The following is an 11,901-nucleotide window of genomic DNA, read 5'->3' on the forward strand; positions in this document are numbered from 1 at the left end:
TACTGAGAATGCAGATGTACATGATACTGTTCTATATGGATACATATCAGTGCTGTGTTAAATTGATCCTGGATCACGCCGATCTGCTTTAAATTAGAAATGTAGTCTCAAATTGGAGTTAAGATTTGTCTTTGCGCCTCATGCGGAACTTTTGAGAGTAGTTAGTCTTCCCCCGTCACGAAAGAACATATGGTATCACTGTCCCCCGTTTTTGTCGTGCAGCTTTTATATTGTAGGCTATGAAAAGAATATAGGCAGTTATTCAGAGGGGATTCATTTATACTGACAAGTATGGCTACCTTAGTTATCGTCCCATACCTGTTGACAGAATATTAAGATGCTACAAAATCGTAGAAAAGGCTCTTATAATATCTTCCTGATGTCTTTCTGATTTTAAAGAACTGTCACTTTTAATCTGTTAATCGTGGCTCAAATGTTCCCTCTGTCGGGATCAGATGGTGTGCTATATCCATCACAGCCTTTCGACTTTGGATGTCAAAATACACGTAAAATGACTTTTAATTGTTCACAATCACAATGATTTCCCCCGCAATAACTTCTCAACTAGTGATGAAATGAAATTGCCGAGTACGACATCAGGAAGTCACAAAAAATTATGAACCAGCATTCATAATTAACATTTACGCTTTCACGTCTTTAATTTAGTTTTAGTTGATCCTACTGAATACATAATGATTTACTTGCACATTTCGAAATCGCATGCAAATTTAATGATAAGGAATGCAGTCATTTTTACTCAACCACCTGACTAAATGTCAACTCCTTATCATCAGGTGTTTACTTAAATGCGTCTGTCTCTGCCTTCTAGAGGCAACGGTGGATGCATTATGCAGTCATTAGGTCAGAGAAAGGGAAGGGAAACGCACGTGCTCAGCACTCCCCTCAGTTCTTTGTTCCAGCCCTAATGTGTGTCCATATTGGCTATTTAAGCCATTTTTTTTTTATCTGAGAGATAGAACGAGATATGTTAGACAAGGACTGGTGTCAGGGTGATAGATCTCCAAAAGAAGTGTTTTTGCAACCTCTAATTTTACTGTGAAAAACGACCTTCACAGTTATCTTATCAAGAAGCAGTGAGCACTCGTTCACACACAATATTTTTAATGATACCTGTGTGAAAGTGACATCTGTGGTTGTACTGACAGTTTGAGCAAACTGCTGCATGTTGGGTTTCCCATTATAAATTCTCTGTTCACCTGTAAGCTGTAAGAGAGTGCACACTTATTACCACTCCTAGTTTCCTTTTCATATTTACACTGGCATTTTTGGTTAGATAAAAACCACACATGTTCTTGTTATCAAGTGAACCAGCTGCTTGGAATGATCTTTTTGTAGCGTCCATATCCCTGTATGACAGAGTTAGGTCTTAACTGAACATTTTCGTGACCTGAGTTTGAACTGGCCTTTGTTGAATATCGCCTTTACATATTGATACATACCAAAATGCCAAAGAAAAACCACCTAACTAAAAATGATCTAAAGAGGGTCTTGGATTTATGTTGAAGTTGTTATTTGTGAACATACTATTCCTTCCTCTTACCTCCCTAGGATGTTTTTGAACTAACCACTATTGTTTCACTGCTGCATTTTACAATATATATCCCATATTTTTTTTTAATGAACAAGACTCCACGTTTGGGTACGTTTGTCCTTGCCTGTACTGAAAGTCGAAAGACCTTGTTGTTGATCCTTGGAAACGATATGAGCAGCTTGTATTACTCTGTCGGCGTCTGCCTGTACAACCTTTAGAAGGGTCCCTGCGAGTCGGCAGGGAAACAGAGGTCGTTGTGTCCGGTTGCCATGGATTCACTGTATTAATATGGATATGTGGATTAGTCACAATATAGTGCTTCAGTGCTTCCTCTCCATTTCTCCCTATCTCTCTCTCTGTCCCTCCCTCTCCCCCTCCCCTGTTTCGGATTGTTTAATCTCTTTTCCTCCAAATGATACGTCAGACTAATGTAGCAGCACTAATAAAATACATCAACGAAGGACATCATTTGTCTTGACCTGTTCTTTTGTTAACTATTAATCTTTGGTTCTCACATCCAGGGAGTCAGGTTTACTCTGTTAAGTGCTCATGGCTTGCAAACTTACACAACCTATTTAGTTTTCGTTTTGGCTTATTCAACATGTATTGTTTATACCAGCTGTGCCTTTCTTAAACCTCCAGTTTTTAAGTCCTCATTACTTTTCAGAGTGTTGCCTCTCTGCTTTCTAACGAAGGACCCAAACAAAATATTGTCCTACTGAAGCATCACACCCGAAGTGTTTAGAGACTTGGTAATGATGTTTGTGTCTATTTGGCATTGGGTGTAAAAAAAATGTTGTTTACAGAGAATTGTTACCCAATGTTTACTTAAGAATTAGTGTGATCAGTGCCCCCTCCTTTATCTGCATGGCAGGTAAGTTCTGTGTGAGTGAAGCATGTTTATTGGGACAGGAACTATAAGACATCCTTGACGGAGTTGATTGTGTGTGGGTGAGGCAGACTCCTGTGTAAATGTTTATCTAACCCATTTATTTGAGAAGGGGGATGGTTTTTTTTCCTTTTAATTCCAGAAGAACGTTAAGCATTGAAGTGTCATTCATAGGAAAGTCAGGGGAACAAGACAGTAACAAGACAGTCTGTGTGTGTGTGTGCTCAGTGGGTCCCTTTACAACTTGACACCGTCACACTTCACAGCACAAAATAATGTTAGTAACAGTATATTTAATAGCTCAGAGCTTTTAATTTTTTTATAGTTGTTTATCTTGAGTGAGAATGTAACCTAGTCTAGTCACTTCAGCCTTGTGTTTATGTATGTTTCTTTTCGGATGACAAATTATATTTGTGTTTTACAGTCGGATTACCACTTTGAATACACAGACTGTGATGTGCTGGGTTCTCGCTGGAGGGTAGCTATACCTAATAAGCCAGAGACCTGCACTGGCCTACCAGACCCAGTCAAAGGCACACAATGCAGTGAGTAGCAGTGGAGACAGCCTAGCTCTGTGCTCGCACTCATTCACCACAATCTCCAACTGTTTATTGCTTACTAAACGGTGACGTAAGCAACACATCATTGCATATTTTCTTGTATTTCCTGACATTTGTGTCTGCTGGATTCTGAAAGGCGAAAAAGCACTTAAAAGATCTCTCTTCTGAACCTTCCAACTAAGAACTGATGTTGAGCTTATTCAATCTTCAATCCTCTCACAGTAGCTGTTTTTATTAGGTTGGAGAGAACTTATTACCAGTGCTTAGGAGAAACCTCAGACTGAGTGCTAATTAAGGAAAATATACACATTAAACTCTTATCTCCCTTTCTATGAAGCTTTTTCTTGCAGTGAGGGTGAGTTCCTGGACATGAAGACTCAGGAGTGTCGGAAATGTGCGCTAGGAACCTACTCTTTGGGCACAGGAGTCGCTTTCGATGAGTGGGACAACCTGCCAGCAGGGTTTGTCAGCCAAGGTGTCAGCATGAGCTACGGAAGCACCTACACAAACTGCACCAAGTGAGTGGGCATGCAACATGGAATATCTTTGACATGTTGTATATAGACACAATATTTAATCATAGTACAAACACTCACTGTGTTGTCACAAGTGCAATCCAAAGCCAAACTGCTATTTGAGATGCCGATATTAAATTTGTTGTTTGCTGGCAAACAAGTTTTGTTGAACATCATATATCTTGTTCTACACTTTTATAGGTGTGTGTGAAGGTGATTAAAAACCGTTGAATTAGGTTGTCAGGTTAAATAAATAAGATAAATATGATTTTGTGTGTGTTAGTTCCACCTGGACCCCAAAAGGAGACTACATTGCATCAAACACTGATGAGTGCACTTCCACACTGTCCTATGCTGTAAACCTGAAAAAACCTGGCTCCGTTTCCTTCCAGTACTTCTACCCTGACAAAACAATCTTCTTTGAGTTCTATGTGAGTAGACCATCAACATAGTTACATCGTCACTCTCTGGGATTCTCCTTGACATAAGCAAAAGCAAAACTTTCCATGATCGGATGTGAAGATAGGTCAACTACAGTGTCATAAACATGTCATAACACTTCTTTCTCTTCACCGTCAGGTTCAGAACGACCAGTGCCAGTCTACTGACTCACAGAGCCGCTGGATGAAAACATCAGAGAGCAACTGGGACTCCCACTATGTGAGCATCCACCAGCGAAATGTGTTTATATGAGTCTGTTTATGAAGCCTGACAGTAAATGGCCATGTCTCTTATAGGTGAACCTGAACCAAGGGAATAACATCCTGTACTGGAGAACCACCGGGTTCGGTCTGGCCGGTACTGCTGTTAAACCAGTGCTCCTGCGAAACATTGCCATCTCAGGTTCTTCCTCTTCCTACTCCTCTTCCTCCTCCCTATTATTATCACCTATCAGCTGTTGGACAAATACCAGAGGCTCCCACTTTAACGATACTTTATGACCTAAGTCCAGCAGGTTGTTGAAAGGTCTTCCACCTACCATGCTGTTCCAAAAACTTGTTAGAAGTTTCCTCAATGTAGAGGCGAATGAAATTGTGAAACGAATTTAAAAACTGACGCTCTCTCTCCAGGAGTGGCCTATACCTCAGAGTGTTTTCATTGCAAACCTGGCACCTATAGCGCCAAACCCGGATCTGCCCGCTGCGCCCCGTGTCCCGTCGATACCTACTCTAACAAGGGTGCCACCGCGTGCCAACCATGCGAGAAGGAGAAATATGCTGGTAAACTGTTCAACACATTTTGAATTCTCAGAGCATAATTAGAATTTACAGGATGCTCAGGGTGCGTTTGCCTTCTTTAGCACACTTAAAATAAAAGTGTTATACTATTCCAGTTGCCTTCAAGAATTTGCCTGCTCCCAGTTCGTAGAGAGTCGATAGTGTTTGATAAAGACTGCCACATTTGCATAATTGTAACTGTCATTTGCAAGTCGTCAAACAGTGGAAACGTATATGGAAATTGCTTCACGCCTGAGATGCACAGGTTGTACAATTGGAGCTGTTCTGGTGCTTTGCTATCACTCGATCTTAACGACCTATGGTCTTAATGACCTACGGCCTTTTTTTCCCCCCTAACATCACTGAGTATTTCTTCCCACATTGTCACCGTTTTCCAGGTATTGGTTCAGGTACATGCCTGGAGCGGCCACCGTGTAAAGAGACCGACTATTTCTACACTCACACACCATGTGACTCTGAAGGAAAGGTACTGAGGTCATTTTTATTTATTTACTTACATAGCAATAGCATTATTAAGATATACAAAAGACAGCGCACAAACTGCAAAGGTTTTTTTTTTTTTTTTTAAATGAGACATGTGCGTATCACTCATCCTGTTATCCTTAAATCCGAAAACATAAACACTGTGTTGGATGTTTACATGGTCTAGCAGAATGACAGTGTAACATGGATGTCTCTATGCTGTGCTGGGACAAGGCTGCTATCACGTCTTTTGGTATTCATCCTACTGACACTACACGCTCATGTACTTTTCCATTGTGTTTGTCTGGGTGGCCCCTCAGACTCAGCTCATGTATAAGTGGATTGAGCCGAAGATCTGCAGCGAGAACGCGGAGGGGGCGGCGAAACTGCCAGCGTCGGGCCAGATGGAGACTTGCCCACCGTGCAACCCTGGATTCTTTCCCAACAACAGCTCTGTCTGTGAGCCCTGTCCCCACAGCTTCTACTCCAATGGAACAGGTGCAATAATGTTTTAACCTTTAACCTCCGCACCGATTGGCGAGTCATGCTTCACTCATGTATGAATTTCAAATGATGCTGCGGAGCAGAGGTGCTATCAGATGTGAATATATGCTAACGCGCGATGGAATATGCTCAAATTGTACAGTACCAGTAAGGATAAATAATGATGAACAAATTGAGGTGAACATTTTACTTTTAATTTAAACATTTAATAAAAAAAAAAAAGAACAACAAAAATGAACAAAACACAGAGACAACATAGAGATATACAGACAATGCTTTGTTGCTAGGCATTTAACTCTCTGTCAGATACGTTTATTGGCTCTGTTTATTTTTCCAGAGTTATTGTCTAGTCTTTTGTCTTTCGTAATTTTATAACTCCTGAGAAGCATGACATAGTCATCATACGTCCCAGCAAGCTTTGCTGTGTTTTTGCAGCGTGCTCGGAGTGCCCTGTTGGAACCGAGCCCGTGATTGGCTTTGAGTACAAGTGGTGGAACCGGATGCCTAGCAACATGAGGAGCTCTGTCTACAGTCGTGAGTACAGTGACTCAGAGAGGACCACAGGTGAGTGGAGACAACCATCTGGTTACTGAATCGCACATCTGTCCATTTCAAAAAAATAACAAACTCAGTTTCTTTACATGTACCAAATGATCTTAGGGAGAAATGCACTCAAAGGGAAACTGAGAGATGTTTTAAAGAGAGAGAGAGAGAGAGAGAGCGAGAGAGAGATTGAGCATTTGCTGGGGGTATTTGGCCTAAGTCAGGTCTTGCTATTGTTTTGTTTGGATACATCTCCCATCCAATTATTTGGCTTATCAGTTTAACAGTTCTCTTTAGGGGTTTCTCTCCATCCCTGTAGCGCAATGTGCTATTTAATCTGTGATCCATGCTGAGTTGCTGTTACACTGAATGTTGATTTGTTCCGATAGCATGGGAGGTGGCTGGAGAGTACATTTACACCACACCGGGAGATCTGGATTCAGACCTCATGATTCTAACTCTTAGCGTCCCTGGATACAGGTACGGAGACTTTGAAAGCAGAGACAGACGTTCCAGTTCAATAGAAATGGATATAGGCCGCAACTGATGCAATCATTTAAGTTTTTCTTTGTCTCCCTGCCCTCAGCTTACCCAATGCCCTGGCCAAAGAACCCGAGAGAGGAGAAATCTCTCGAATCTCGTTTGTCTTTGAGACAAAGTGCACGGCTGACTGCACACTCTATTTTATGGCGGTGAGAATCAACCTGGGTCTGGGTTTTATAGATTCTTTGGAACAACGCTCTCAAGCTAAAGAAAAGAAGAGTGTTATGTGCACCAAAGTCCTTTTGGTCATAATTATCTCTCTATGATCATTACCCTTCAGCTTTTTCTTTTTTTGAGTGAAAAACATGCCTGAGTGCAACTCTTTACGTTGGTGAGGAAAATGTCTGGTATCTCTGGGCAGGGCTTAAACGAGAGGAATAATGATGGAGTGGAGCAGTGGACTGGAACTAATGGGAAGCAATCCTACTCATACCTCATCAAAAACAACAACACTGTGAGCTTCACCTGGGCCTTCCAGCGTACCTCCACATACTCTACGGTGAGACTGTGACAATCTGCCGTCACACAGATTTTTACTTGCGCTTGCCGTACTTATTTGCAGATTTCCCCATGAAGGCACGCAAATCTATCACAGTTACATGATGCCAGGTGATATCTTTTTTTTTTTTTTGCCATCCTTCAGTGCCGTCGACAGAAATTCCAGTTTAGCATACATGTATAAATAATCTCTTATAGAGCAAATGCAATACAGATTTTCTCTAAGAATTTCACTGTCTAAGATTATTGGGTATCTTTAAATATATTGTTTTACTGCCTTGTCTGAACTGGCTTATTCAGAAATCAGTTGTGTAGTAAACAAGCTCTGGTGTCCATATCAGTGCATTGCATCTTTATTTTAGGAGGTAACTACATCCTATTACCTCATAAAAGCCAGTTAAGTGTTGAAATCTATGATTTGAAGGAATTGTGCATACTTCCTGCTCTAGAACAGTATTGATTGTTTCCTGGTAATGGCTCATATCGGGAAGAGTTGTTGACCTTAAAGCCGCTTTCAAGGGCAGAGAGAAACCATGGTTACATCTCACGAACTGCCTTTCTGGCCTTGTTTCAGGGGAGACAGTACAGTTCTGATTTTACCAAGATCTACGCCGTTCACATCACCAACGTGATTGGTGGAGTGGCGTCTCACTGCCGACACTGTGCCCTTGGTACGTCCGAGGCAGGGTCAGACTGTAAACCTTGTCCAGCCGGTCACTACATGGTTAAAGGCACAGGGCTCTGCAAGAGCTGCCCCCCAAACACCTTCATCAGACCTGAGCAGCCTGTCGGAGAGAAGGCATGCATCCCCTGTGGACCGAATACCAACAGCAATGAAGTAAGCGTTGAAGCTCTCTTTCATTCTGGATGGTTCCTGAAGGTCAAACAGACATATTATAACTGTTTGGGCAGTGTTAATCTGTTCTCACTCCAAACCCTGTTTTGCAGGCCCACTCTGCCTGTGTCAGTGACTGCACACTGACTGTAAACCATAGAGGAGAAACCCTGCGCTACGACTTCTCTGCTTTGGCCAACGTCACCAACTTTCAGGGTGGCCCGCGCTTTACCAGTAAAGGCCTCAGATATTTTCACCAGTTCAGTGTCGGCTTGTGTGGCACAGAGGTAAGAAACAAATAAACAAACTGATCTGAATTTGCTGTTGATAACAAGAATCATAACGACAACCGTAGCATCCGTGTTACGGAATTGTATCTAACACAGACAGGTCATAGGCGGTCATATCTATAAATTAAATCATTCATTCCTTTAATAGTGTTTTACTTCTGTCCAGTCTATGTCAGTGAATTTTATTTTATGTTTTAACCTTGAGCATAATATTGGCAGTTTGGTGGGTGTTTGAGCTCAGTTCCTTTGCTTTATGCCTGTCCAGTGTGAGGAGTCCTTAAGCTCAGCCCGTTTAACCTGCTCTCACTCTTTCTTAGAGGAGGGAGCTGGCGAGCTGTGTGGACAACGTGACGGAGAGCAGGAAGGAGGTGAGGAGTTACGTCTGCCAGTCTACTGTGGTGCCCTCTGAGGTCAGAGGTCAGAGTATGGTTTCCTCTCAGCCCTTCAGTATTGGTGATACACTAAAAGGTGAGAGAGCTCTTTCTTCTACACAGTGCTCCTAAGAGCCACAATCGTTTACGTAAAGGATTAAACTGAGCATCAGTGACCTGTCTCTATGCTCAGAGTTCTTGTTCAGGGCCTTTAGGTGCTACCTTTTGAAGAAGTTTCCAATGTTTCTGCTTCGTTTTGTCTCAGGGGTGACTACCGAATCTAAATTAGATCAACTTTCATCTCCAAAGAATTACTTCCCCCTTGAGTCTGACTTGCCGGATGTCATATTCCACTACAGGTGAGATATGTCAACTTGTTATGATGTGTCAGGTGAGATGTGTCACGCTTAAAATGACCATCTGTTCACAGATGTATGCCGAGCTATTTCAAGACTACACCTGAAAACTCACTTATAGATATTTAACCAAAGTTCAGTTACAGTCGAACTGAATTTTTCTCTCTAATGGTGTTCTTAGGGCGAGGGAAACAACACAAGCCTGTAAAAATGGAAGATCCACCTACATCAGACTCAGATGTGATCCCACAGTGGCATTGAAAGACCAGATCTCTTTGCCCAGGTAAAACACAAAGCTAAGTGACAGGATACTAAGCGGCTGCTACAGAAATTTCTGATGAAAGGCCACATTTAGTGAGCATTAAAGGATTAAATTTACAAATACATATATTTTTCAATAGCAGTAATGTGCCATAGGTAACAACAGTCTGTTGGTGCAATATACTCACTAGGGGTATGATTGGTTTGGAGAGACTGACTCCTTGTGGAGTAAAGTAGGCATTGCAGCTCATCATGAGTTTCGGAGGCAGTGGTTGTGTGTCTGCGTTAGTCTACAAGTATACAACCTTGCTGACAGCCATAGCTTTGAAAACCTTCAGACCTTCAGTCTCTCTCTCTCTCTCTCTCTCTCTGTGCTGAAGTAAATGTACTGAAGGCACCTGTGATGGCTGTTCATTCCACTTCCTGTGGCGGTCCAAGTACGCCTGCCCTCTCTGTTCAGAAAGTAACTACAAAGAGATTGTGAGCGCTTGTGTCAAAGGCATTCAGGTATGCATTTGCCTGTCCATTATATAAACTGATTGTATGTAGTAACTCTAAATGATCTGCATTAAATAAGCATGTTAAAATGTGCTTTGTGCTTTGTGTGTGTGTGTGTGTGTGTGTGTGTGTGTGTGTGTTTGTATGTGTTTGCATTTCTCAGAGAACCACTTACGTTTGGCATCAGCCTCTGCGTTGCACCGGGGGTGTCTCTCTCCCCCCTCCAAAGGTGAATGCCTGCGTCACTCTGGACTTCTGGCTGAAGTTTGGCGTTTCCATAGGAACACTGGCTGCTTTGCTGCTCATTGGCATCAGCTGCTACTTCTGGAAGAGAACCCGCAAGTGCGTGTTGGCCTACATGTCATCCAGTGTGAAGGGCTAACTGTCCTCTGGTTTTGTTTGTGCAGCCGCATATTTGGCATAGAACAATATGTTGTTTTAATATGTAATATCATATTAGTTCCATCGTTTTACATTTACCTGGCATTTATCTGGCGTATGGCACTTTTGCCTTTCTGCCGTGGTGAACAATGAGCAAGTTTTATACTGAGTTTTGAATCTTTCCCAAACATTCAGAGATTGGTTATGACCATTATCAGTCAGTTTTAACCATTTGAAAGCTGCCATCCCTAAAAAGGCAGTACACAAGCATGTATGCAAGCCAAATCTGCAGTGCCAGCCAACACTTACTGCATTTGCTGTATCAGATACAGTGTCGTGGTGAAATGAACAAGTTTCTTAAGATCATTTTGTCCTCTCCTCAGGTTAGAGTATAAGTATTCTAAGCTAATGATGACCGCCGGGGAGAAAGAGTGTGAGTTGCCAGCTGCAGACAGCTGTGCCATCATGGAAGGTGAAGATGCAGAAGACGACCTCATCTACCTCACCAAGAAGTCTTTCTTTGGAAAGATCAAGTCCTTTTCCAGACAGGTGAGCTCCTTCAAAATAGGGTTCTTTTTTTCCCTTAGTGCTGTGGACTTTTGCGCCAACATTACACAAACATACGTAGGGCAAAAAAATAGTTAAAAGTTAATTCAGTTTAGAATTAGGGAAAAAAAATTAATTAGGCAGTAATATATAGTTAAAAATAGTGCCATTTTGCACCTTCTCTATAGTTTATGGGTTTGTTTAGAGCATATTTTGAGCACTTTTTAAAGACATTTTTTGTTATTTCACAGAGAACATCGGACGGATTTGATTCGGTGCCTCTGAAGTCATCGGCAGGACAGGAAATGGAAATGGACTAGAGATCTTCACAACCGAAGAAAAATCAACAATTTAATGTCAATCATAGGAGAGGAGGAATGGAATCACCAAATCAGCCGAATGGAAATCTTACCAAAGATAGAACTGAACAAAAGTAGAGAGAAAAAAAACCCCTTCCTCTCTGATCTCTCTCTTTCTGGCCACTCAGCAGGCTACTCATTGTGCAGTTCTGCAAGTGTGGTGCATTCACATGAGAGACGAATTCTTTTGAGAGCAAGCAGTTGTCAGATGATGAATTGTCATATGGAACCAGTTTTGTGTTTTTTTGGTTTACACAGTTTTGGCCTCTAAGTTATTTTCTTTCTTTCCTTCTTTCTTTCTTTCTTTCTTTCTTTCTTTTTTTCTTTCTTTCTTTCTTTCTTTCTTTTTCTTCTTCTTCTTCTTTTTTTTTTAAATTGTGTCAGATGTAATATTGAAATAATGTTCTGTTGTACGGGCAAAAAGGCTCTTTACACATGGATTGTGTTTGTGGTAACTGTTGTTTCAGTAGGCTGACCTGAAAAGCCTTAATGTACAATCATGCAATAACTTGCAGTCAACTACTTAGTTATTAATTTAGATGGTAAATTGTTTCATCGTTTGTACGTTTCCTAAGTTTTGTTGTACTGAGGACACAAGCATTTAGTTTGTGATTTATAGTCTAAAGTGCACTACATTTTCTTCTTTGAGACCAACAGAATCTGTTTTTGAAAATAAAGTTTCTCGCTTTGAAACCGCTGC

At 41.5% G+C, this 11,901-nt stretch overlaps 1 protein-coding gene across 1 annotated transcript; it reads left to right on the forward strand.

Moving 5' to 3' along the window:
• Positions 1 to 3,355: 3,355 nt before the first annotated feature.
• On the forward strand, positions 3,356 to 11,162 carry elapor1 (endosome-lysosome associated apoptosis and autophagy regulator 1). Its single transcript, XM_030784434.1, has 20 exons — positions 3,356 to 3,519; positions 3,800 to 3,947; positions 4,096 to 4,176; positions 4,254 to 4,359; positions 4,587 to 4,736; positions 5,132 to 5,220; positions 5,537 to 5,714; positions 6,156 to 6,284; positions 6,653 to 6,743; positions 6,850 to 6,955; positions 7,168 to 7,305; positions 7,879 to 8,142; positions 8,253 to 8,426; positions 8,747 to 8,897; positions 9,066 to 9,159; positions 9,338 to 9,439; positions 9,798 to 9,924; positions 10,079 to 10,257; positions 10,680 to 10,845; positions 11,094 to 11,162. The coding sequence occupies exons 1-20, from the start codon at positions 3,371 to 3,373 to the stop codon at positions 11,160 to 11,162; spliced, it is 2,691 nt and encodes an 896-aa protein (XP_030640294.1). The 5' UTR covers positions 3,356 to 3,370.
• Positions 11,163 to 11,901: the final 739 nt, after the last annotated feature.

This window comes from Chanos chanos, chromosome 9, assembly GCF_902362185.1.
Source record: "Chanos chanos chromosome 9, fChaCha1.1, whole genome shotgun sequence".
Classification (NCBI taxonomy): domain Eukaryota; kingdom Metazoa; phylum Chordata; class Actinopteri; order Gonorynchiformes; family Chanidae; genus Chanos; species Chanos chanos.